Below are 27,599 nucleotides of genomic sequence, written 5' to 3'. Positions count from 1 at the left end.
GAGGAATTACCTGAGGGATTGCATGAGGGAATTTGATACCTATATTTTATTAATTCAGTACAGCAATGGAGTGTGATTACTGTCATAACTAACTGCAATTTAATTTAATTATTAAAAAATTTAATTGAGAACATAATTTCATAGGCAGCATCTTAATATTCCAAATACACATCCTATTTTCAAAAAGATACAGGGTGAATTGACATTTCTGAGATCACATTCACTAACGCACTACAAACTCACTATGTATCTACAATGCATGCCAAGTAACACAGCAATCTATTACAGTGGTGCCTGCGGTTCACGAACGCTGTGGTCTACAAACAATTCAATTTGGTTCACGAGCAAAAATTTTATGAGTAAAAAATGCATTGGTTCACATACAAAATTTGGTTGACAGACAGATTCCTTTTCTTTTTATAGTATTGTAGCACCGGCGGGGCACATGTCCCAGCATGCCCCAGCATATCCCAGCATGCCCCACATGCAATTGTAAATAGAAGGACCACAACTGGCACCCAACGAGCACTGAACCCAAATACACAGACGGGAAACACAAAGTTGTAAGATGCCGAACTGCAAGATGCACATATGGTGGGAGATTAACACACGCTAAATACACGTGTGGATCAGACCTGGTACACACAAGACATGGGCAAACACACGCGCGACAATAGGGAAACGTAACCATTAACATTAACATTAACAACAACAACAACAATACAAGGGTTAACCCACACCTGTTCCTCATCTAGCCCATGTTATCTGTGTACGAATGTACTTGCCTGTGCCCTGTCCCATTGTTGACTATTTCATGTATTTGGTGTTAGATATTCCCTGCTGTTAACCTGGTTCAAAGTCTGTGTAATTACTTTGTTTCCTCATTAGTTCTTGTGTTGCCTTTCTGTCTTTGTTTTACCTCCCTATGGTCCCTTTTACACTGCCCGTCCAAAAAAAAAGTCGCCATTTGAATTTCTTGTTGGGCAGCCTTTAGCTTTGATTATGGCACATATTTGTCATTGCATTGTTTCCACAACCTTATGCAACATCTCATCCTTTATTTTCATCCAGATTTGCATTCATTTCTCACCACGATCCTGTATTGACAAGTGAGTTGAACTAACTGTTACTTAAAGAATGAACATTACCTCAGAAGACATGCTGTAGACGTACATCCTGCCCTCCTTTTGAGGTTCGTGAAATAGAGGAGCCCCCACCAGAAGAAAGTCTGTTTCATCATCAGAGTCTATGTCTAAAGCACACAGCGCTGCTCCAAAATATGAACCAATCTGAAGGACGCAGATGTTACAATTAAGAATCAGGAGAAAACATACAGTATCAGTCAAAAGTCTGGACATATAAACTGAAATTCATTAGTTTTTCAACAAGATAGCAACCCTAAGCACACTTTGAGGTTATGTAGTAAATATTATCTTTTAAACAAGGAAAGAGATGGAGTGCTGTGACAGATGACCTGGCCCTCATAATACCCTGAAGTAAACCCTATAGAGCTGGTTTAGGATGGGTGGATCGAAGAGGAAGAGCAAGGTAGCCAACTTTTGTTCCGGAATTTGTGGAAACTTTTCAAGACTTTTGGAGAAGCATTCCAGGTGACTACATCTGGAAGGTGGATGAAATAATCATGGAAGAAACAGGGGCTATTTCGAAGAGCTTAAAATTTAATATAATGCTCTTGGTTGTTGGAATATTAGTTCATTGCCTTGGGGCTTTTTCCATGAGGTGAATAACATAGCTAAAATAAAGACAAATGCATTAAAAATAAATCTGTCCAGGCTTTTGACCGGTACTGAGGCTGACAGCACTTTTGGTACTTTATTATCTTATACGACACATATTTACATTTTAAGTCACAGTTGAATACAGGAGATTTTTTAAAAAAGAACAAGTGAAGATATTAATTATTATACTAACCTGTTGCCCAGTTTCTCTGTATTTCACTGTCCAATTTGTATTACTCTTGTAAAACACTACAACTTGCCCTTTATGGCGAAATCGTGGCGCTCCGGAAAAATATACTTCGTTATTATTTTTCTTTCCTGCTGCCACTGAGTATCCTACAAACAACATAAAAGCCACACATTCAATCAACTAACAAACAAAAACACAACATCAACAGAATGTACCATATTGAGAAGTACAGAGAAGAATATACCAGTTCTATTATGTTTCTAAATTAAGTTTATTTGAAGAACTCTACTGGAATACAGGCAGTCCCTATGTTCCTTAAGTCTGTATTTAAGTCAAATTTGTACGGACTTAAAGTCGGAAAAATAATACAGAACATAATAATTTTACAATAATAATAAAAGTACATATGGTACTGTACTATACCTCAAGCCGAAAAACTGCTGAAGCAACGCATTCATTATTATGCACCATTATATTTAACCCAAATGTTTAATATAATAGGCTTTTTGGCAGTTAGATGTTCCAACAATTCAGTGACAACTAGAACTAATATTCAGACATTCTGCCTGCCTGATCTTTATCATAGTACCGTTACCCAGCTTAATAGCCGTGTATTACCCATGTAGGAGTTCTCCTCCATTTCTGAGTCTTTAATTTCTTCATACTTGCTTCCTGAGATCTTGATTTCAGTTAGAGAGCCTCGCCAATCATCAGATCCTACTGATCCCAGAACTAAGCTGTCCTGCAGAAATAAATGCATTGAAGCTTTCAAATATGAATTTAATGTTTGATGCTCAATTTGCTCTTGGATTTTTGTTATATTTGAATCATGCTAAATAATATGAATTATCTCTCAATGGGCCTCTCATATATACACCTGCCCAGAATAGGAATAGGAAAACACTCAGATCATAATATCTGGCATTTCCTCAGCTTTTGTAACTGTCAGCATTGGGATGATCAGCCATATTTAAAATGAACTTAGATATTTTTCAGATATTATTCAGATATGCTAGTCTAAATGCAGTGTGTATAGAATGTTTTGCAGTCCTGCAATATACAGCTGAATAAAGGAATGTAAGATTTCAAAGACAAAAACAGATAATGTAAACTAAGTGTAATTGTTTTGTACAAGACAGCCCCCAGATCAGTTAATACTTAGTGGAAGCATCTTTTGCTTGCATTGCAGGTTTGAGCCTGTCAAGGTACATCTACACCAACTTGACTGATCCAGAGGGAGAGATATTTGCCTGTTCCTTTTTGCAGAATTGCTCCAACTCAGTCAAACTACTCGATAACTGTTGTTAGACTGCCCTCATCAAGTCAATCCACATTGACCCTATTGTCTGGGTGGTGCTGTACAGTATCTCTTCCACTTTTGGAAAATGGTATTCACGGTGCTCCAAGGGGTCATTAAAGACTTTGAGATCATCTTACACTCTTCTCCTAACTTGTGCCTTTCTGCAACATTAACTGAATTTTTTTTTTATGTACTTTTCCACCCATGGTGGATTTAAAAAAGCAAAGTTTATCCAAAAACGTTGGTATATTTAATCACGTATGGGCATTAATTGTCATGTCTCGTTATTGTGTCATTGATTGGTCGTACCTGATTGGTCGTAAAGCTGCAGTTGCATTTTGCAAGTTTGCTTTTTCAACCACGGAATTTCAACATTGGAATTTTAATTAATTGGCATAATTTGTGATTTTTCTTTCAAGTGACTGTGATGCATTATTGCTTGTAAATTGTATTTATTTCAATTTTAAGGTATTTCACTAAAAAGGTATGAAATCTGAAAGGAGGAAGTAACTTTCTATGCCCATTGTATACAACAAATAATAAAAATAGCAACTTCAATGATACAGTTGAAAGGGTGATAATGACATCTTTGCTTTATCATTAAATGAATAAATAATTCACGTTTGATCATTAAAAGAAAAAATAGGGTCTCACCTCAAAATATACAGAACTGAAGCCACTCTGTGACATTTCTTTTGTGAATTTCTTGCTAAGAGCATTTTTGGTACCTAGAATGAGGACAAAGTGGAGTTTACATCAGGAAGAAAGAAAACATACAATGTGTATAGTCCATCCATCCATCTTCTGAAACCACTTGTTCTATTCAGTGTGTTTCTCTGAATGTGTTCCTCTGAACACATAAGACTAGATGCTGTTGGCATGAGGGCAATGCATTCCACCCTTCACACTTCCCTCACCTCTCCAAAAATAATCTGTAATCTGGTTCACATAATCTGTGTCTGTATCTGTTCTTTCATGTGGCACTGGTTCAGTACTGGTGATATTTGTCTCAAAATGAAATTGCATGAAACCCTTCCCTTTGCTGCCACTAAGCAGGACTGCTTTAATTTTGGCTTGCTATATCTCAGATTTGATCACTTCCAGATTTTCAGCCATACAATGTGCCTGCAAAATTTGAAAATAATCCATCAAATACTTCCTGAGCTATCATCCTAAGTGTCTACAATGGCAGTGGTAAACTGAATAAAACTTTAAATAAACATATAACCTGAGCTGTAACTTTTCAGTGTTCTCCTAAGCTAATTACAAACCAAGTAAATAGACCAGCAGATATACTACAAAAGGGACTGGGTATGTGGCTCATCAGGTTAGGAATTGACCCCGTGTTCAGAAGGTTACCAGTTGAAAATCAGAGCTAGCAGACTGATGCCACTGTTAGACTTAGCCCCCAAATTGCTCCACCTGTATGACCCCCAAGCTTTCTCTCACACGTACTGTATATATGTCTGTGTCTCATGAAGAGCATGATGGGATAGGCCAAAAGACAATGTCACCATTCTATAAATGCTTTAGCGGTACCACCTAAAACCTGATTTTAAAGTGAAATATACACATCAACTGACTTCTAAACCACAGCAAGTCCAAGAGGGGAAAATGTGCCCAAATGTGTGCCACATAATTTGAAGGATGCTTGGCTTTCATGTAAGAAAATGAAACATTTATTATAAATTTATAATTGAATGTTACAATCCAAAATGATGCATGTGATCAATTATATAAGAATTATATAGCACAATAGTGTATAGAAATATATTAGTATATACAAATATGTCAGGATCAGTCCCTGTCTTGTCAGTCTTTTCCCCATTTGGCCAACAGGTGTCACTGGCCATCCCATCCTTTTCTCCGTTTTTCCACAGCTTTAGCACCCTTCACAGTTTCAAGAGTGTTCCCTTTCTCCCTGGTCTGCTGTGTAACTGAATGGGCTGAGCTTGCAGCTAAGAACTCTGTAACTATGTTTCCCTACCTTCGTGGGTTTCTTTGTTATTTCTTTTTCTCAACTTTGTTGCCCCATGTTCTCTATGCTCTGCTCTTTATGTATTTCTGTATTGGTTCTTGTTTTTGTGTTTTTCTTAATTATCTCTGCTTTGATCCAATTCTGTAATGATGTCCTGTATCTTTGTTCCTAATGTCTCCTGGTGTGAGTCCCAAGTGCTCGTTAAATCACCCTTACCTGTTCCTTGTTTCTTCTAGTTCCCAGTGATTGGTTGATTACTAATGGCTAATGATAACCAAAATGACACTTCATGAACCACTGGCAGTATATTTGACCTCACCACTTGGAATTCTGAGTTTGCTTTGAGGAATATTTGAGCCCGTTTTTGAACAGAGAACCCCATCAAGACTTCCGCACACTGCTGTATTTGCAAAGATAACATAAAATAACTGTACATTAATCACAAGTTTAACCATTTATAATAAGGCATTACCTTCAACGTCATAAATTTTATTTTGCAGCTTTTCTAAGAGACTTGTCAGTTGTGTAAAGCTATTAACATGAAAAATATTTTCAGTGTCGGATGCCAGTATTCTTATCCCTTCATAAACTCTTTGATCCTTCTTGCGCTCCACCTGTAATATTACAGAGAAGACTGATCAAGATCAGACAATATTTTGTTCTAGTTAGGATAACAGACTGTTAATGGGAAGGCTTGCAGTAGTACTACAGCTAGATCAAAAACAGGAGTGTCATTTTCTAACAGGACCAGTTGGCAACAGGCCACGTAGATGCAGTAGCTGTGTTAACAAACTGGAAAATAAATCCGTATTGTATTTACAGTACAGAGATGAGATCAACTTCAAAACACTAAAAATAACACTAAAGAATATTTAGGGAAAGTGACATTTCATACATATTCATTTAATGTAACATTTAATTAAATTCCAGGTAACTTCAGTGGTATCCCAATAACTCTGAGCACATTCCTAAACACCTCAATATTGTTTTGTTTACGTAATTTTTAATGCCCCTTTTCAGTACTTTGCTTTACCAACAGTTTGCATAGACATTTACCTATTTTGCATGTCATTTGAAAAGGATTGGCATTTTCATTGATTCAAATTCATTCAGATAGTCTAATGAATTGTGATCTTTGTTCTCAATTTTAAAATGTACTGTAAAGAATACTCAGACTTGAACGACCCTAAGGACTTCTTTTGGCACCATATAAAAACACAATATTGCATTAAAGACACTGTTTTCAAAATGGAATTTAAATGCGGAATTTAACTTTATTTCAAATACTAAATTATGTCAGATGTTTCCTTTAATGGTGTTGGAATAGATTGGTTGTATTACCTGTGGAAGTGCTGACTGAAGCTCAACAAAAGTTTGTGGATAATTAACCAGTGACATATATTTACTAGACCTGCTATCATGTGACTGCAAGTGCAAAAATTTAACTGCCATTTTGGAGAAGTCGATGCAATCCTTCACACTGTGCAGCTTTTGGCTGCAAAAACAGGTGTGGGTCCTGCTCCAGTGATATAACTTTCCACCAGTCGGTGTGTTAACTGATCATTGTATATTTTTGTATTGACAGTCATACAGTCGTACAGTTACAGACATACATTTTGCAATCTTCGGAATAGCAGTGGACAGCATACTTGTCAGCCAATATACTGATTATAATTCCCATACGGTATGAATTTTTAATATACCACCATACCGTAGCGTAGCTGAAATGACAGATGATACTGTGTGTATAATATATTAAAATATATTATATTTTGCTTGGACTGCTGAATGCATTATGTTTTATTACTTATTTATTTTGTGCAGCAGTAAATTATTAATATACTCTTAAACTGTTGGTGTTTGCGAAGTTTCAGTGACATTCAGAATTTTAGTTGATGGTATTTATGATGTCAGCCATGTTTAGGCTGTCGTGGAAATACCTGTTGGCATTTTTATTTTACCAATAAGGAAGAACTATTACTTTAAATTAATGTTTCTTTATCTGAAAATCAGCCTAATTCAGCATAATATGTTACCAGATCGCCACTTACAAACTTTCCATCACACTTGCATATATCACACTGAGAAATACTGATAATGTGTTATTGGGTGCGGGTATCTAAATTGGAGAAAATAATTAGCGGATTGGTAGCGGGTGGATGATTGAAACGCCCATACTGATCTGGATGGCAACAGAGCTGATCCGCGCATCATTTAACTATTTACACACAAACACACACATATACACGCTTACAATACTTTTATATCAATGTCCATCCCAGTTTTGGTTATTTTTCAAAACTAATGTCTAATGATTTCTTAATCATATTCCAGATATAAAGTAATAATTTTAACCGAAGGTCGTCTCCTTTGTATGAAATTTGCAAGAAAATCATGTGTTACTTCTATTGTTTTATGTACATATATATACACAGTATAGTTTGCAATAAAACTGTGGGATGAACAGATCAGACAATACCAGAAAAGATAATGTGGTGCAGACATGTTAGGGGCAAATCAGGCAGCTAGTATGGACTGGGTAGTACCACGTTTGATTTGTGCATCATTCACAAACCAACAGAATGACTTTGTATTAGAAGGCTCTGCTGACTGGCCAAGTTATATCATGTGTATCACATGTGACGTTTGGAAGTATAAAAGATCATAATGTCTACAATTTGCATGCAAAGTAGACTGTGGACATGTTCGAGATCGATCACAATATAAGATTGTCAGATTGCCTACCCCTAGTTGTGCATATCTTTGATTACATCACAGTATCTCACATCTTACCAGAACGACAAAACGGATGATTTTTCTGTCCTTAGTTTTTTTGATAACATGGTTTTCATCAATGTCATTGGGTAATCCATCTGTAATGATGAGCAGAACCTGAGAGGCACCTTGCCTGGCACCAGCTTCTGGGGTCAAAACATTATTTCTGGAATAAAAAGTATGTTAGAGTTTCCTAGATATAGGCAGTAGTTATAGTCAATCTAAATGTGCAATACAATAAATATTATGTTTCTGATTCTTTGTGGTGGCTTTCTGCAAATTAAACTTTGTTTAGGCTATGCAGAAGCTCCCACAGTTTGTTGTAGTTCCTATAGTCACTATAACCACCATAAACATTAGCTTAATGTAGTTTTGCCGGCCACAACGTTTTTGGGACTAGCAGCAAATAGGAGATAGAGGTTGTCACCATGGCTAAAATTTGCCGTGTTGTGTCCTGCACCATCAATATTAAAATGTAACCACACATTCCATTCTTCTTGCTACCAAATTGGAAAAGGGGGGGCAAGAGACAAATTTTATGGCTTCAGGCTATTCAGGGGAGGACCCTAAGTCGTAAGTCGACCTGTATACTACATTTACTACATTCACTATATAGTGAATGAAATTTACAGTTGAGAATTTGACCACCACTGCAAAATGGTTGATTCACTATATAGTGGACTATATAAGAGACGAGGGGACATTCTAAATAGAGCGTGCATGCAGTGCAGTTAGGCTATTTTTACGTTGTTGATTGAAGCACTTAGATATGGGCAAATTGTTGAGGACTTCATTTAGCAACTGGATGGAATTATAACTGTCACTGAAAAATAACTAGCCTATATTAATTCATATAATTACTGTTTGTTTACCTCAATAGCCAGAGAGGGAACATGGATTAGGGACTGAAGCGAAAAGAGGGGAGTCATGGAAACGTAAGTGTTCAGGCAAGGGAGAGGAGAGGGCAGAGGAAGGAGAGAAATATATGACAAAAAATGATTAAATGGTTTAATAATTTGTCAGCACAACTCATGGAAACACCCCCAAGTTATTTGATGAACTCTAACAAAATCTAGTTGACTAGTTTTTTGGGATATTTCAACTCCTTTTTTGCTTTATAAGTATTGCAATATTAACATTGCAATATTTTAATATACACAATAAAAACTAATGAATGTTTGTGAAAATTAAATGATGTATACAAGCTGTCACGCCCCGCTCCGTCCGCTCCCGATGTGTGCCACGCCCACCTCATTACCTTCTGTTTCGCCCTAATTGTTCCCACCTGTAGCTCGTTCTGTTACCTAGTCTTGTGTATTTAGTCCGAGTCTCAGTCTGTATTCCCCAGATCTGTCATCGTTGTATGGTCCGTCGTTGTCTGCACCTGTCCTTTTACCTATAATAAACCCTGCACTGGACCTTTTGGCTTCATTCGCCTGCTTCCGTGCTCGCGTTCCATCCCGAAGCTGACAGAATGACAGATCTCTGCAAGAAAGGATCCCCCCTAGCCGAGGAAGAGTACCTCGGCTTGGTAGACGAGGTCCTATACTGGCTGGCCCAACCCGAGATCCGAGAGGATCCCGCAGCACTCCGGTTAGCTCACCGAAGCCGGGATATCCTGGAGAGGATATCTGTCCCCGGCGACGCGCACCACGCGGACGTGGTGCGCGAAAGCCTCCAGCAGCTTCGGGAGGTAGCGGCTGCAGCCCTGCAAAGGCAGGTGGAGCGGGACAGCGGGCTGATGTACCGCTCACCACCCGCTGATGCGACCCCACTGCTGCCTTCCGGATCCAGAAGGAGAAAGAAGAGGCGAAAGGGAAAGGCTGAAGAAGCCGCCCCAACTCTCTTCTTGGGAGCGTGCTCCCTTCGCCCCGCCTGGGAGGACGCCTGGGTGATAGGTGGGCCCCAAGACGCGGAGGACCTGCCTGCTTTGGAGACTGGGGATGCCTGGCCAGAGCGCTGTCCTGGGAGAGGGAACAGCGCTGTTAGAGACGCCAGTCCCCGGGTCCCTAAAGCGAGAAAAGGGAGGGCGCATACGCGCTCAGCACCCCTCCTTCCTGCACCGGACCGGTTCGGTCCGGACCTGCCGGCGGTTGATGCCGCCGCTCTGCCCGCGGCACCGCCGGCTGCTGACGTCTCCTCTCTGCCAGCGACGTCGCCTGCTGCAGCTGCCGCCGCCCTGCCTGCGGCACCGCTTGCTGCAGCTTCCGCCGATCGGCCAGCAGCACTACCTCTCCGGTCTGCTGCCTCCGTCGATCCGCCTGCGGCTGCGCTGCCTGCTGCCTCCGCCGATCCGCCTGCGGCTGCGCTGCCTGCTGCCTCCGCCGATCCGCCCGCGGCTGCGCTGCCTGCTGCCGTCGCCGATCTGCCTGCGGCTGCGCTGCCTGCTGCCGCCGCCGATCTGCCTGCGGCTGCGCTACCTGCTGCCGCCGCCGATCCGCCCGCGGCTGCGCTGCCTGCTGCCGCCGCCGATCTGCCTGCGGCTGCGCTGCCTGCTGCCGCCGCCGATCTTCCCGCGGCTGAGCTGCCTGCAGCCCCGCCTGCTGCAGCCGCCGCGATGCCGGCAGCACCGCTCGACCCGCCAGTCCTGCCTGTCTTCCCTGCTGCAGCTGCCGCCGCTCTGCCTGCGGCGCCGCCTGTTGCAGCTTCCGCCGCTTCGTCAGCGGCACCGCCCGTCCTGCCTGTCTTTCCTGCTGCAGCTGCCACCGCTCTACCTGCGGCACCGCCTGCTGCAGCTTCCGCCGCCTTGTCAGCGGCACCTCCTGACCTGCCTGACCCGTCTGTCCCATTGGACCCGCTTGCCCTGCCTGGCTTGCCTACAGTCCCGGTGGCTAGCCACGGGGTGACAGCGCCCGCCGAGGCGCCCCCTGCTGGCCGCGTGGAGGCGGCGTCCGCCGAGGCGCCCCCTGCTGGCCGCGTGCTGGTGGCTCCCGCCGGGGTGTCCCTGTCTGGCGCGCCCGGAGTGCGCGCCTTTGGGGGGGGGTTCTGCCCCGCGGCAGCGCCCCCTGCTGGCCGCGGGAGGGCAGCGCCCAACCTGCCAGCATCTGAACTGCCTGTCCTGCCGGCATCTGAACTGTTTGTCCTGCCGGCACCTGAACTGCCTGTCCTGCCGGCATCTGACCTACCTGTCCTACCGGCACCTGAACTGCCTCAGGTTGCCGCGGTTACGCCCCCTGCTGCCCGCGTGCTGGTGGCGCGCAATGAAGCGCCCCCTGCGGGCCGCACACCCGAGCCCGATTCACCTGACCTGCTCGTCTCGCCTGTCCAGCCGGCCCAGCCCTGCTCGCCTGTCCAGCCGGCCTTCGTTCCGGTCCTGCCCGTGGCCCCGCCTGAGGCCGCCGCTCTGCCTGCGGCCACACCTGAGGCTCCGGCTGCCCCGCCTGTTGCCTCTTTAGAGGCCAAGACACTTGTTTGTCCAGACCTGACCTCCCTTGAGACTCCCTCGCCCTTACCCCGGCCAGACCAGCACCGCCCAGGACCCCGCCTGTCAGTGTCCCGTAAGGGACGGGGACACAGGCGTCGGGCCTGGGTCCCGCCCGCCATGCCCCCTGGCTCGCCCGTTCGGCCCCTAGCTCTGGCTCGGTGGCTGCCTGCGGGTCCTGCGCCTCGGGGTCGGCGGTCGCCGCCGGGCACCCCCCTGGTCCCTGGGTGCCGGTCCTCGGTCCCGCCTCCGGCTCCCGGTCGGCCGCCTCCGGGCCCCCCTGCTCCGGCTTGGCGTCGGACGGCGCCTTCGCCGGCTGCGGCTGCGCCTCCGCCTGCCGCGGCTTCCCCCTCCTGCCTGCCTTCCCTGGTGTTCCCTCCTGCTCCCTCCTGGTCCCCTCCGTCACTCCCTCGTCCCGTCCCCTTGGTCCCTGGGTGGTCCCCTCCTGCTCCCTTCTCCCTCTCCCCTGCGGCCCCTCCGGCCGCTGCCCGTCGCCCGCCTGGGCCTTTTCGTGCTCCCCTTGTTCCTCCTCCCTTTCCGTTCGTCCCGCCTGTTTCTCCTTCTGGTCCCTTTGTCCCTCCTTTTGGCACCCCTGGCCCTTTCGTGTCGCCTGTGGGTGTTCCCCCTGTGTCTCCCTTCTGGGTCTGTCTCTCCGCCTTCCCTGTTCTCTGTCAGGTCCTGTCCTTCGTTTCGTCCCTGTTCGTCTTTTGCGTCTCCGTCCTGTTCCCTGGGTTTGGTTGACGTTCTGTTTTTCAGGTCCTGTTCCCTCGTCCCGTCCGTCGCCTCCTCCCTGGCGCGCCCGGTGTGCGCGCCTTTGGGGGGGGGTTATGTCACGCCCCGCTCCGTCCGCTCCCGATGTGTGCCACGCCCACCTCATTACCTTCTGTTTCGCCCTAATTGTTCCCACCTGTAGCTCGTTCTGTTACCTAGTCTTGTGTATTTAGTCCGAGTCTCAGTCTGTATTCCCCAGATCTGTCATCGTTGTATGGTCCGTCGTTGTCTGCACCTGTCCTTTTACCTATAATAAACCCTGCACTGGACCTTTTGGCTTCATTCGCCTGCTTCCGTGCTCGCGTTCCATCCCGAAGCTGACACAAGCAATTCTTACAACCATCAGATCAGCCTCAAATTAAATCTTAAAAAGAAAAACTTTTGTAGAAGTGTCCTTTTTATATAATACAAAAATTAAACAGTCCTTTTGAAAGAATACTAACATCTTGGTCAAAAGAATTCATATACTCAAACACAATTTTACGTGACAATGAACTTATAGTGCTCAAATTCTTTTACTTACAAAGTATAATTAATTCCTTTGTAGGTGTTTCCAAGTACCCGCATCTGTGATTCAGCATCAAGTTTTATTTTTAACTCATTTTTCGCATCCTTAAAATTGAAAACTGTTCGGGCTTCATCAGAAAACTGAACTGCTGCAAACTAGAAAATAAAAACAGAAACTTCAGAATGTCTGTGCTGGATGGTTATAACCTGAATATTTCAAGGGATTTTATTAATTCAGGGACTTTGACTCATGAGACTGCAAACTATTTTTCTTTTTTAAAAAAATATAGAATAATCATATAATAAACTGCAAACTAAAACAGCCATGCCTGATATTAATGCTGTTGTTGAGATGTTATGTTACAGCAGTAAACAGGAGGGCATCCCTGAAACATCATTAATGTAATTACATCAGGAAATCACAGTCTGCCTTCATGCACATTCATCCAGGCACATTCATTATGGTCTGAGGAATACAACCTGAAAGGAGGTCTTGGAAAGATTAGCCATGATCTCTTTGATAAATTCTTTGGTCATATTGAAATCATCTGCTGTTAAAGACTCCGACCCATCAAATAAGAAGACCAGGTCTGCTTGGTTTTTGGTGCATTCTAGGGCAGAAAAAGAAAAGTTTCATTATTCATTCATTATTTACATATGATTTCAATACCATTCTCAATTATCATATCCTACTGTGAAAAATGCAACCATTGTAAGGTATTACGAGCAGATTGTAATGAAGCAGTATCCATAGGCAAATAGTTATGAGAAATCAGTTGTTCCCCTTCCCCATTACTGCACAAAACCCAATTGCTGTAAATAACTCTGTACTTTTGTATTGTATTGTACTTACTGTATTGTATTTATTACATTTCTTGCACTGCACTCTTGTACTTTTTATATACTTACCAACCATAAGTGCAAATTGTATATATCAACCAAACTGTATGTCACCATTGTCTTGTTTTGTCTCACTGCGTTTTCATCTACTGTATGTATGAGAGACACTGACAACCTGCAAAAAATTCCCTGTGTATGTGTGAGTATGCTGGCTCAATAAACATGATTCTGTTTGGGAAAAAGTTTGTGGAGCCTGGATTTCTGTATGAATTTAATTAGATCTTCATCTGCATTCCTTAAATTCTATAAACTCTGTTTATTAAGATCATATTCTAAGAGCCATTCATACAAAAATCCACAGAATTCCAAGTACAGAATTTTTTTTTCTCACAGTTATAAAAACAGTAAGCTTACCACCATAAAAAGCAAAACCATTCAGAAAATAGCTTGGATTGCTCGATCATGATTGGTAAAAATACATTTGTCCATGAATTACATTACATTGCGCTTAGATCAATTGGATTACCTAGTTCAAATTTTAAAATTACACATTTGGTCAATACCAATACTAAACGAGTTTGTTGATGTATTTCAAGAGCAAAAAAAGGAATATGAGGAGATATTAAAGATTATCTGATACTTAAAAGCAATCTATTTTATAAAAGCAAAATATTACAAATATCTGCATCCCGCGTACGGCACGACACACACGTACATCCTAAGGTGAAGCTGGAATTGGTTAATGTGAATACAAATACAGCACAAGTATTTTTTAAAATGCTGCATCATAATGGATATTTAATGGATATTTGCTATGCTTTGTATTTTTTCAGACGTTATTTGTGTTGCACAGTTCTAATATGAAGTCGAAAGCAGTCCAGTTCAGTACAGATCAGGTACAGTTAATTTTCTAAATGTGCACCTTAATGGAAATTTATTTTATTTTTATTTACTTGAGAGAATATTTACCCCCACAGTACCGAAAACATACCGAGCTGTGACTTCAAAGCCGAGGTACGTACCGAACCGTGATTTTTGTGTACCATTCCACCCCTAATAGGCTACTAACCCATAGCATTAAAATGTCGTAGTCAGGCCACATTACAGTGTATATTACTACTTTATTTCCATACTGATAGGGAACTCCCTGTCATAAAGCATGTATCAGTAGTACCTTGATATCCTGGTGTAATTTTATCCCTGAACTCCAGTGTTTTGTTGAACTGGTAGCAAATGCCATTCAGGTGTGTATTTTGGTCACACTCCCAAGCCATTCCTGCACCGCAAGCCTGGGAAATATGAGAAACACAATTATTATATAACAGTCAAAACAGATGTACTCAAACACTTCACTGACAAATAACCACACAAAAAATGCTGTCTTGTTTTGGGGATAATTTATACCAGTTTATACCAGTTATCATTTGTGCTCTTTCTCTGTTTGTCACAATGTAGATACTTTTCAATGACTTGTACTGTGACCTGAAAACACAACATTGCCACCACTTTCATTGGGCCTTATGGGGGCACTGTCCTGTTTTCACTAATTGAAAGATATTCCAAAAAGAATTTTTGCTTTTACAGCGAGTTATTATACACTGCCTGCCTAAAAATGTCACACACTTTAATATTTCATTGGACAACCTTTTGCTTTGATTATGGTGCACATTTGTCAAGGCATTGTTGCCATGTGCTCGGGCAACATCTCAACTATTTTTTTCATTCAAATTTGCATTAATTTTTCATCCAAATCTTGTATTGATAGTAGGTGAGTTGAACTCTCTGCAAAGTCTTCTTCAGCATACTGCAAATACTTTCAGTGGGGTTAAGGTCAAGACTCTGTGGTGGCCAATTCAAGTGTGAAAAGGATTCCTCATGCTCAATGAACAAGTCAGGCTCGATGAATCATGGCATTTTCATCCTAAAATATGCCCTTTCCATTAGGGAAGAAAAAATCCATTGATGCGATAACCTAGCCATTCAGCAGATTCAGGTATTCAGCTGACTTCAATTCATTGCTACATAACATTGCTGAGCTGTAATAATGATCCAATCATTGGTTCTTAGGTACTTGCTGATTTACATTCAAACGGTGACTTTTTTGGCCATGCAATGTAGAAGCAGAGTGTACCCCAAGCAGTGAGAGTTCCCTGAGAACTACACTCAGCATCTCAGCATCAAGCTGCCATAGCTTTGAACAGTGTCTGTGAGCACCTGTGCTTTATATTGATTTAGTTTGTGCAATTGTTAAGTGACACTACACTGTCTTTACTATCTTTACTACTTCTACTTTATATAGGCTGTGTATTTATCAGTCGACACTTTGGCGACTTATGTCTATCTCGCCGTTTTGTCGACTAGTAAATATAACTCGGCGTTTTGCTGACTTATAAAGTCGACACTTCGGCGACTTATGTCTATCTTGCCGTTTTGCCGACTAGTAAATATAACACCATACCTCTACTACACCGCACTATACACGCGAGACTTAAGACCAGGGAGCGACTAGTGCGATAGGTGGTGTGAAGCAGGTGGCGGGAATGCAGCGATTGGGGTGTCGACTTACAGGTAGGAAAATCCATTCATTTGTGTTGTTTGGGACCGGGATTTAGGTGACGACTAAGGGAATTTGACGACTTACAAGCAGCGATTTACCCAAGGAATTTTAAAGGAAACATCATTAGGAAAAATCTGGACTTTTGCTTGAGCGTCGACTTGTGCACATTGACGAGTTACAAGCCGGCGACTTAGACCAGTTTTACTATATATAATACATCAGCGGTTGCTTATCTCATTATCAAAATGCATTGCATTAGCCCTCTTTTGCATAGTCTTACACTACAGACGAACTTGTAATTTTGTCATTGTGTAAGTCATTGCAGTCAAAATTGTTCAACAAGATATCATTGGCCGTCGAGTGTATTTTATAGGTTTCTACAAAACTTTTTTGGTATGTATTCACAATATTAATGATTCCTGCATCATTTTCATATACATGGATGAGGCTGGCTTCAACTTGGCCAAAGGAAGGAGACGTGGCTGTAATCTGATTGGACAGAGAGCTACTGTTGACGTGCCAGGCCAGCAGGGTGGGAACATCATTATGTGTGCGGCTATTTTGGACAATGGGGTCCCCACTCGCATCCCTCATTTGGGGCCATACAACACCTAACATCTGCTGACCTTCTTGAACACCCTCTACAGGGATCTCATTCCTGAAGAGGTGATTGGTCAAGAAAATGTACCAAAGTATGTGATCTTTTGTGATAATGTTAGTTTCCATCACTCCAACCCAATCAGGCAATGGTTTGAAAACCACCCCAGGATGCTGATGGAATTCCTACCACCATATTCCCCATTCCTCAGCCCAACTGAGGAGTTCTTCTCAGCTTGGAGGTGGAAAGTATATGACCGTAACCCACATACACAAATGACACTGCTTGCTGCCATGGAAGCTGCATGTGGGAATATAACAGCAGACGCCTGCAAAGGCTGGATAAGACTTTCTAGGAGGTTCTTTCCATGCTGCATTGCAAAGGAAGATATCTGTTGTGATGTGGATGAGAACATGTGGCCCAATATACAGAATTGGCTGCAATTGTAGAAAGCATTTAGAGTTTCAGGGAAACCCTTTTTGATTTTGTAATTGTTTTTTTTTTTCATTTCATATGTTATGCATAAAGCATTGAAATGCATTTTTTGCTAGACTGCAATTGCAGTGCACCTGTGCAATCAATAAAATATTCTTCTTGAATCAATCTCCCGCAATCAGTGTTTTTTATTTTTGTGTTTCCTGCCCTTGTCATTCAGATGCTTTGTGCATCAGAAAATGTTTAGATTGTGCCGATTTTATACTGATAACATGACTTTACATTTTGGCTGTCATGTCCGTGGACGATGATTCATGGACTAAGTAATTTGAAGAGGTTACCTGCTTTTGTCAGTCATACCTGTTTTTCAATTTGCACTTAGTGTTTTGAGAAATGCACTCATTGTAATGCAAATGTTAAGTCTGTTGTGAGAAATGCACCAGAGCAACTGAGAAAAACTGAATAAAATATTCTTCTTGAACCAATCTCCCGCAATCAGTGTTTTTTATTTTTATGTTTCCTGACCTTCTCATTCAGATGTTTTGTACATCAGAAAATGTTTAGATTGTGCCGATTTTATATTGATAACATGACTTTTATTACGTGCCCAGAGTCTGTGTGGTTTTTTTTCCTCCCCTGTTTTCTGCAGTATTGGTCCTGATTCCTGTCCTCCCCGATGAGATCATGTGTGGGCGGGGTTTTCCCTTTTACAAGGGAGCCTGCTGAGAAGACCGATGATGTCGGCATTCTCCAGCCTGGCGTCCCCCCTGTTGGTTGGGCTACTCTCTGTTTCTATAGTACAGTATCAGGAAAGACCTGTTTTGAGATTAATTCCTTTTTCCTGCTTCATACGGTTGTGGTGGAGTTAGGTTAGGCTGGGCGTGCATCTACATATCCTCATGTAGGTTCGTTCCCTGTTTAAAGACATCAGTTAGGGGCGGACGCCAACCTCTGTACTTTTGTCAGGGTTTAGGTAGCTTGGCTAGCCTTGGCTAGTTTAGGGATGGCAAGAGATTAAGACGTTTTTTTTGATCGTTTCTTTTCTTTAGCGCCGCCCGTTTCCTCCCTTCCTTTGCTCTCGCATTTAGCTGCTTTAGTCCATCATGTTTGCACTGTTCTGTTAATAATAAAATATGAAAACGGCATTGTTTGGGTATGTTTGTTCACCCTTTCAACATCAGGGCAGGTAAACCCGTTAACCAGTTCACCTCAGACCTATACCTGGGGTTGTAACACTTTACATTTTGACTGTGGATGATGATTCATTGACTTGGGATTTTGATGGCACTGACATATTCAGTGACGTAAAGACTTGTTTTTGAGGCTTGGACTAAGGATTTTGAAGAGGTTACCTACTTTTGCCGGTCATCCATGATGTTTTGCCATTTGCACTAAGTGTTTTAAGAAATGCACTCGCTGTAATGCAAATGTTAAGTCTGTTATGAGAAATGCACCAAATCAACTGAGAAAAACTGTAATTATGGCTGTGTTACGTGCCGTAAGTTCGGGTTACGTGCCGTAAGGAATTTGTGCCGTAAGTTTCGGGTACGTGCCGTAAGTGTTACGTGCCGTAAGTTTAGGAGGATGCCTGCAGGTCCTTCGGACGTCCTGCCCACTCGCCGATTGGTCGCCCGCCCCCTCGACTCCGCCCTCAGGACCTGCCCCCGCCTCCCTTGCCCTCGGAGCTGTTTCCGGTTCACCGGCTGAAGAGTTCGCCGCTTCGTCCCTTCGAGGCCCGCTACTTGCTTCTCGCCTGCTAGCTCGCTCTCTGTTCGCTTTTGCTTTGTTTGATTGATCGTGTATGACTGTTTTGCCCTTGACTTTCGATTCTCGCCTCGCCCTTATTTGTACTTTCGCCTTTGTTTCTGATTGCTTGATTGGTTTTGGACTTTCGCCTGTGTTTCGACTTCGCCTCTCGGTTTTCCCTTTTGATACCTTTGCCTCGGCTTGGTGTTTCGTGTTTCACTAGGTGTGTAGGGAGTGTCTGCCTTTTTGTTTATTCGTTAACGTGGGGATTATTGTTTGTTTGGTCAGGGAGATAGATTTAGGCATTGTTTCGTTTCACCATTTTCTTTGTGTTCACTTAGGTAGCTCAGCTTGGGTTACTCGGTAGATGTGCTTTTGTTTGTTTCTTTGGCCTTTGTCACTCCTGACGTTCGTTACACCTAGTGTTTGTATTGTGTTTGTGAAAAACTATAAAAAAAACTATAAAAAAAGACTCCCTCTGTGTCCCGTGTTCCCTTCTCCTAGCCCTAGTTGTCCTGTCCTCCCCAATCCCTCCTTCCCTTTCACTTTGTTGCGGTCCAACCCTAGACTGGATCGTAACAAAATTGGGGGCTCGTCCTTTCCTTCTTTCCCTTTCGTGCTTGTCTGGCGGATTTTTTTTGTGTGGGGGGGTGTTGTGGTGATTGCAGTAATCGTGATGGCCCAATTCGACCTTGTTGCGTTCACCCTTTACCCCACACTCGAACAATTTGATGTGTGCCGCAAGGATGATCTGCTACAGATAGCAGACTTCTTTAACATTTTGGTTCCCGCTGAGGCTTCCAAGCGGGTTGTTAAGCAAATTCTGCTCGATGAATTGGTTCAGCAAGGTATACTGCCTGAGTTGGGTGGATCCCCTAGTGTTGCTGCCACCCCGGTTCGGATGTCTGCTGTAGCGGAGGCCAGCAGCGACGATCCAGGGAGTGGACACCGCATGGATCTTGGAGATCCCCGCTCAACCAGGGAGGACCTACTGCTGACGATTAAGCTACGGGAGCTCGAGCTTGAGATTAAGAGACAGGAGTACCAGGCTCAGCTACTCCGTGTCCGGGCTATGGAGATGGAGGCTGAGAAGGAGCTGGAGTTACGTCGGATGAGCATGGGCGACCAAAAACCAATGCCTCTTCCGCGTAAGGTACCCACACCAGGTACACCTCCACCCGCAGCTCGCTCCGCCCGAGACCAGGCTGACGCCCAAGACGCTCCTAGACCCCGTCCCCGGTCTCCCTTGAGCTCGCCTGTCTCCCCGGAAATTGGTAGATCGAGCTTTGATGTGAGCCGACACATCGGTCTTGTTCCTGTGTTTCGGGAAAATGAGGTAGACGCCTACTTTTCCATTTTTGAGCGCATTGCTATGACATTGAACTGGCCCAAACACCTTTGGTCATTGTTACTGCAATGTAAGCTTGTGGGTAAGGCACAGGAAGTTTGTTCGGCTCTTGCGTTAGAGCAGAGCCTTGATTACGACATTGTGAAGGCTACTGTGCTTCGCGCTTATGAGTTAGTGCCGGAAGCTTATCGGCAGAACTTTCGAAAGCTTCCCAAATCCGCCAGCCAAACATACGTGGAGTTCGCACGCGAGAAAGCCGTCTTATTTGATAAGTGGTGCGGCGCTAGTGGTGTGTTTAACCACGACCAGCTTAAGGAACTGGTCCTGTTAGAAGAATTTAAGAACTGTGTTCCTGATCGAGTGGTAGTGTACTTGAATGAGCAAAAAGTCACTTCGCTAACTGAAGCTGCCACCCTCGCTGACGAGTTCGTTTTGACCCACAAAACGGTGTTTGCTCCGATTCCTTTGCCTCGTAAAACTCGTCCGATTGTAACCTCCCCTTCGCAAGCGTCTCCACCACCCGTGGAGAAACGCGAGTGCTTTTACTGCCACGAGGTGGGCCATATTATATCTGTTTGTCCTGTGTTAAAGCGCAAGGAAGCTCGTACAGCAGCTAGAAAAGTGAATGTTGCTGCCTGCCCCAACAGTTCTTCGCCCTCCTCCTCTCGTGTTGATGCTGCTTTCGAACCGTTTGTATTTACTGGTTCGGTTTCGCTCAGTGAGATGGATGCTCGGCACCCTGTGACTATCCTGCGGGATACGGGAGCCGCTCAGTCATTCTTGGTGGAAGGAGTTATTCCCCTATGTGACGAAACGTACTGTGGTACGGATGTGTTGGTGCAGGGAATCGATTTGTGTGTGGCTGGAGTTCCCCTGCACACCGTTTATTTGTGTACTCCCGATTTCTCGGGATACGTGCGAGTAGCTGTCCAGCCCCAGTTACCTGTCCCAGGCATTACGTTTATTCTTGGGAATGACATAGCGGGGAAGAGAATCGTTCCTCTACCCGAAGTCGTTCTGGACCCTGTGCTGTGTGAAAATGATGTAGCGGTGGAACACCCGACGGTGTTTCCTGCGTGTGTGCTTACTCGTGCACAGCGGCGCCAGCTTGCCGACATTGACCTCGAGGACACGTTCATGTCTGTGCCGTTGCTGGATAAACCTTCGAAGATTGAGTCTGTGACCCCGGATCCTAATCACTCTGTTACCTCCCCTGAAGTTCCGTTCTGTTTGTTTTCTTATGTTTATTTTGTGGTTTTTGTTGTTTTTTGTTTGGGATCTGTGTATTTTGGTGACCCGTGTGGGTTCACTCTTGTGTGGGGGGGTGTTACGTGCCGTAAGTTCGGGTTACGTGCCGTAAGGAATTTGTGCCGTAAGTTTCGGGTACGTGCCGTAAGTGTTACGTGCCGTAAGTTTAGGAGGATGCCTGCAGGTCCTTCGGACGTCCTGCCCACTCGCCGATTGGTCGCCCGCCCCCTCGACTCCGCCCTCAGGACCTGCCCCCGCCTCCCTTGCCCTCGGAGCTGTTTCCGGTTCACCGGCTGAAGAGTTCGCCGCTTCGTCCCTTCGAGGCCCGCTACTTGCTTCTCGCCTGCTAGCTCGCTCTCTGTTCGCTTTTGCTTTGTTTGATTGATCGTGTATGACTGTTTTGCCCTTGACTTTCGATTCTCGCCTCGCCCTTATTTGTACTTTCGCCTTTGTTTCTGATTGCTTGATTGGTTTTGGACTTTCGCCTGTGTTTCGACTTCGCCTCTCGGTTTTCCCTTTTGATACCTTTGCCTCGGCTTGGTGTTTCGTGTTTCACTAGGTGTGTAGGGAGTGTCTGCCTTTTTGTTTATTCGTTAACGTGGGGATTATTGTTTGTTTGGTCAGGGAGATAGATTTAGGCATTGTTTCGTTTCACCATTTTCTTTGTGTTCACTTAGGTAGCTCAGCTTGGGTTACTCGGTAGATGTGCTTTTGTTTGTTTCTTTGGCCTTTGTCACTCCTGACGTTCGTTACACCTAGTGTTTGTATTGTGTTTGTGAAAAACTATAAAAAAAACTATAAAAAAAGACTCCCTCTGTGTCCCGTGTTCCCTTCTCCTAGCCCTAGTTGTCCTGTCCTCCCCAATCCCTCCTTCCCTTTCACTTTGTTGCGGTCCAACCCTAGACTGGATCGTAACAGCTGTCAGGATCTGCACCCGTCTGTCCCAGCCTTTTGTGTCTCCTCCCCATCCTGTCCTCTCTGATGTCCAAGTCATTACTGTGTTTCCCCTGTTCCCTGTACTGCCGTATGGCTCAATGAGCTGAGTGTGTGGTTAATAAACCCTGTAGTGGTGTGTTCAAATCCACCCCTCTCTGTTTTGGTGTTTTGTAGATTTTGTTCCCTAGTGTTTCATTTGTATCAGTCTCTTAGTGCTGTGTGTTTATTCCCTGTGTGTGGATTTGGATCCTTGTTAATGTATTGTTTCCTCTGTGCCTCCTTGAGTGTTTAGTTCCAGCCTCTGTAACTTGTAGTCACCCATCTGCCTTTATTTTGACCCCTTGTGGTCATTTTGTTTCTAGTGTGGTGTACTGCATGATAAAGTCTCTTGGCTTTCATAACATCGCCCTATGGATCATCCATGACCATGCCATGTGACAATAGTGAGTCTTTTTCTCCCACAGTACTTAAATTATCTGATTAATTTTTTAATAGAATGTGAGTCACATCATCATACCTCGTTAAATTGTTTACACATTTTAGCAATGATAAGACTTCTATATATTACATGTTACTATTAAAACTACTACTAATAATTATCTTCAGTTTAAAAGAATTCAACAATTTGAGAAAAAAAATATATTTAAAATTAATTTTAAATATTCTTACCGTAATCTCTTCTGACATCGCTGCCAGAGATAATCCAATGGATTTGATGGTATAATTAGACTCTGTAGGACACACAACTGAATTACTGTGGTCAGTTCTAATGAAATCGAACATAGCTAAACCTTTTAAGACTTTCAGTAAGAATGGCTATTTTTTTATTGCTTGTTAGACAATGTTATTACCTTGCAGAGGAAGAGCTGTGCAGTCTTTATGATCACATTTGTAGATTTTTCCAGCTCCATTGTTTCCCAGTGGTGCACTGACAATAATCCTAAAAGATGCAAAATGATAGTATATCATTATGGACTATTATCTTAAATAATTCTATACTTCCATTTTCTCTAATTGCTTATGCAGTATAGAGTCCAACGGGCCTGAAGTCTAACCAATGAAACAGAAGACAATGTAATATTCTTCAAGGAATGCCTGTAATAAGTGTTACATTTAAAAATTATATAATGCCATCATCCCTTTATTCTGCTTACATTCATATTAAATCCTGTTCAGCTCCTCCTGTTTTAGTGACCATCTGAAGGAAATTATATTATTGTCACACCGGGTAGATAAGGGAGACACAGATCCAGAAGTACGGGGAAACAGAGCTTTAATTAGGCAAACAAGTCCAGAGACGGCGAGGGGAAATCGTGGTCGTAAAACGGGAGCAGGGGTCGAAAGCCGGTGAGTCAGTCCAACAGGCACACACAGGACTGGGGAACAGGCGGGCTGGATGACAGGGGGAGCCGGGCTCAGCAGGACAGGCGGGTCAAGGATGGGAGCTGGACTAAGGAGGCAAGGAACAAGAGGTAAGGATTGTACAATAGGCAGACAGGCAAGGGACGGGATCAAAGGGAGACAAAGGACAGAATAACGCTCAGTAAGGCTGTACATAGCGCAATACTTCGCGGTTTGTTTGCGCGAGGTACTCTCCTTATATTGAGGAGGTAATCAGTCCCTGATGCCCCGCACCTGTCCAATCCGCCCCTGTGGGCGTGACAGATGTGGGCGTGACAGACGTGGGCGTGACAATTATAAACAGCTTTAACATTAAATTCACAGTATATAATGTAAAATCTGAACCACTCTTATACTGGAATTGTGTGGAATGCTGCTCAGGTGCCCTACATCCTATAGGGCAGCCTGAATCACTATTACCTTTGATAGGGTTTAATTCAATTTTAGAAAAATTGTTTCATATGGAGTTAATTTTGTGCCAAAAGTATTAATAAGAAGTATGACAATAGTTGTAATATTCTTTCTATTTTATATATAATATACAAGAAGTATTACAAATGGTACTAATAAAATGTTACTCTGAAGTGGCTGTTAAAGCCTTGAATGAGTCTTAAAAATAGGCTGTTTGATTAAAGTTTAATTTGCACTGTTAATTCACAGAGATTTCCTGGACACTGAGCAGGATGACTGTAGCTTACCATTGCTGGCAAAGTCTTAAAAGTTCCTCGAGTCCGTTATGTTCATTTCAAATTACAACACTTCATTTCATTAGCCCGTTACCATGCTTTATTTTTTGTGACTGGCCATTAACTTAATCCCAAACTAAGCATTTTTTTTTTTTGGCTAGGTAGATGCGTTTATGGCCAGATATACAGTATCTCAGAGAAATTTGGTGATTATTGGTCGCTGTTTTAGTACATTAAGGCACGTAAAGCCTTTTCTTTATAATGGGCATCAATGGAGACGAAAACGTTTAGCGTGAGATGAAGTCTCTATTCCTAGCATTTCGGTTTTGATTTTTTGCCAGATAAAAGTCTTTATGACCAGATATAGGTAAGGAGCATACACTGATTACAGTGTGTTACCACACCCACCACACAACAAACCACCTCAAGGATGAGAACCTGAGCGCAGCCATGTGGCAGGTGATACCTCAGCACCACACTAGTCCAAATGGACCAGTGTGAGTTTTTTCCCAGTAGCTGGATTGCCAGTCCATATATGTCTGAGCGAAATTTGATGATTATTGGTCGCTGTTTTGGTACATTAAAACACATTAAGGTTTTTCCTTATAATGGGCGTCAATGGAGAGGAAAACGTTTAATGTGAGGTAAAGTCCGTATTCCTAGTATTTTGTTATCAATTTTTTGCCAGGCAGAATTGTTTATGACCATATATGTCTGAGAGAAATTATGTGATTATTGGTCACTGTTTTGGTACATTTAGCCACATTAAGCTTTTTCACGTTAAGCTTTTTGGAACGTCCCCTTCACTCTTTGCGTTAGATCGTTAAAATAAAGCCCCAAGACTCTGTCAGTTCTGTTATAACTGAACTTGGATATGTTGCTGGAAACACATCCAACATGCTAATTTTGAGATGACATCCAAGTGTGTATGACCGGAGCAAGTTAGTCTCCCTGTGATATTTAATAAGCCTTTTCCAGGCTATAGAGTTGTTTATCGCTACAGACATGCGAATTTACTTGGTAGCACAGAACACAGGTTTTAGTTCATTATGACTATTGTATTTTTGACATTTATTTTTACAATGTGCAAATAAGTTAGGTTTAGGTTAGTTATTCAGACCAACGCATTGCCTGTGTTTTACAACTGTTCCTACTCGTGTGTGTTTGCAGTTTTAATGGTAATTTTAAAATACAGTTTTTTCTACTGTTCCGAAGTTGAACTGAACTGCGACCCCAAAACCTACGTTTGTACCAAGCCATGCATTCTGTGTACTGTTAGGCCTAATGGCTGCCTGATAATCTGGCTAGGGTCAGCAGGTTGGTGGAATAGTGAATGCTACTCAACTGAATAGGTTGGTGACATTTTATTAATTCGAAATAAGTGTTGCATACCCTGACTTCTAATAAAAGTACAGTATTACAGACCTGCATAAATGCAACTCCATGCCAGCGTTACCAGCTGAAAACTGACTCCGGACCTTTGTACCATGTTGCGGTTCTCTGAAGCGTCAAGGAGTGGGTGTGCCCTGATGGTTAAAAGATTGTACACTCCATATTCCAGTTGACCAATTGACGTGTAAGGTATACACCCGTCAATGAAGTGCCAAGTCATAAGCAAAAAAAAATCCAGAAGCAAAAAAAACATCCCAGAAACAAAACAAAAAAGAGAAGAAAATGAATTGATTCTATTTTTTGATATTTGCAATGTATATTTTAATTCCGATACTTAATAATTTGTTTGTGGTTCAGTGATGAGTAAAGGCTCATGTCTTCCAAAAGATTTCCTTTCATTGACTAATTACTAGCATTATAAGCAAGGTGTAAATCAAGTATCAATAAGTAAAAAATTTTAAAGGCTGTAATTAGATGTGACATCAGATTAGATTAAGGATTACATTTAGGTTATATTCAATTTGGAAGTCTGTTGTGTCAAAAAGAACGAACTTGGTTTTGCTTCTTTTTTATTATAACTTCAGTCAAGTTATAGTGAACTTGAGTCAATTTAGTGATAGCCAGAGATAGAAACTGATCACCGTCTAGGCTGTCATGATCATCACAACCCCCACTTCCTCTGAGTCATACCAAAATGGTAAAATTGAAACAGACAAGTTAAAGGTTGGGCTTTGCCTGTGACAGTTTAGTCAGTAAAGCATTGAGCAAGCGGTGTCCTGTCTGATAGCTTAAATTGTACTTGAAAAGTGATTGAGGCACATCTGAATATCAAACATTTGGGATTTTGGTATATTTTTGTAGCGTGCTAAGTTTCTGTTAATCACATGTTTGTATTGCACAAATGTGATTATGTGGTCTTTATGTGCAGCAATCACTCTGCATGGATCAAGGTTACACGCAGGCCGGAGTTTCACTTCCTTCCCTTCAATTTTGCAACACTGCATGCTGTTAACAGCACAGCATTTCATCTCGCTTTAGGATCAGCTTCTTATCAGTGAGTGATCCGCTTCTGCAACTGGTAACTTTGTTTTTATGGGTTTGCCAAAAATGCAGTCTTATGTATTTTTTATAGTGCCATTCCCAATATGGATGGCCCAGAAAGCTTAACACAGAATCAAGCAACACTGGCACTTACTGGCATACTACAGCTAAGGGTAACAATAGTGTAGACAAAAGCCTAAGGTACCACCCTTGCTGCTGGTTGGCAAGTTTTGTATGTCTCCAGATTTTCTGTGATGTATTACTGGATTTTTTTGTCCAGTATCAGATTAGCTTGGCGGTTAATGTTACATTTCTTTTGATTGAAGAGTCATCAAATAAACTGAAAATGGTGGGTAAAACATTAACTTTATATGAATAAAAAGTGTTGTGGCCAATGAAAATGTTTTTAACAAAATTACATACACTACCATTAAAAAGTTTGGGGTCATTTAGAAATGTCCTTGTTTTCCATGAATATAAACATGAAATGAGTTTGAATTAAGCAATAACACGTAAGAAGGAGTGTGATTGTACTCCAGTAAATTGCGTCCTGCAGCCATGTGCCTATGACTGAATCACAGCTGTGATATACTGGGCTACAACCGCATGACTTTGAGTATGCTATTGCTTTTATGAAACAGTTCATCGCGTAGCATTTATAAGGTAGCAGTAATAAAATACAGCATCCAC

The 27,599-nt window shown here is 42.8% G+C and overlaps 1 protein-coding gene across 1 annotated transcript in view; it reads right to left on the bottom strand.

Moving 5' to 3' along the window:
- Nucleotides 1-27,599, bottom strand: part of LOC111850807 (integrin alpha-L) — a 59,080-nt gene that overhangs the window by 14,831 nt on the left and 16,650 nt on the right. The window contains exons 3-13 of the mRNA XM_023825090.2: nucleotides 23,241-23,329; nucleotides 23,059-23,120; nucleotides 14,696-14,810; nucleotides 13,162-13,292; nucleotides 12,698-12,837; nucleotides 8,001-8,148; nucleotides 5,680-5,821; nucleotides 3,884-3,957; nucleotides 2,548-2,671; nucleotides 1,933-2,075; nucleotides 1,149-1,289 (exon numbers count right to left, since the gene is read on the bottom strand). Of these exons, the coding sequence (XP_023680858.2) occupies nucleotides 1,149-1,289; nucleotides 1,933-2,075; nucleotides 2,548-2,671; nucleotides 3,884-3,957; nucleotides 5,680-5,821; nucleotides 8,001-8,148; nucleotides 12,698-12,837; nucleotides 13,162-13,292; nucleotides 14,696-14,810; nucleotides 23,059-23,120; nucleotides 23,241-23,329 (1,309 nt within the window). The remainder of the gene's footprint in view (nucleotides 1-1,148; nucleotides 1,290-1,932; nucleotides 2,076-2,547; nucleotides 2,672-3,883; nucleotides 3,958-5,679; nucleotides 5,822-8,000; nucleotides 8,149-12,697; nucleotides 12,838-13,161; nucleotides 13,293-14,695; nucleotides 14,811-23,058; nucleotides 23,121-23,240; nucleotides 23,330-27,599) is intronic.

This window comes from Paramormyrops kingsleyae, chromosome 20 (assembly GCF_048594095.1).
Source record: "Paramormyrops kingsleyae isolate MSU_618 chromosome 20, PKINGS_0.4, whole genome shotgun sequence".
In the NCBI taxonomy this organism is placed as follows: Eukaryota; Metazoa; Chordata; class Actinopteri; order Osteoglossiformes; family Mormyridae; genus Paramormyrops; species Paramormyrops kingsleyae.
The sequence above is the reverse complement of the archived record's forward strand: the minus strand, read 5'-3'. Positions and strand labels throughout refer to the sequence as shown.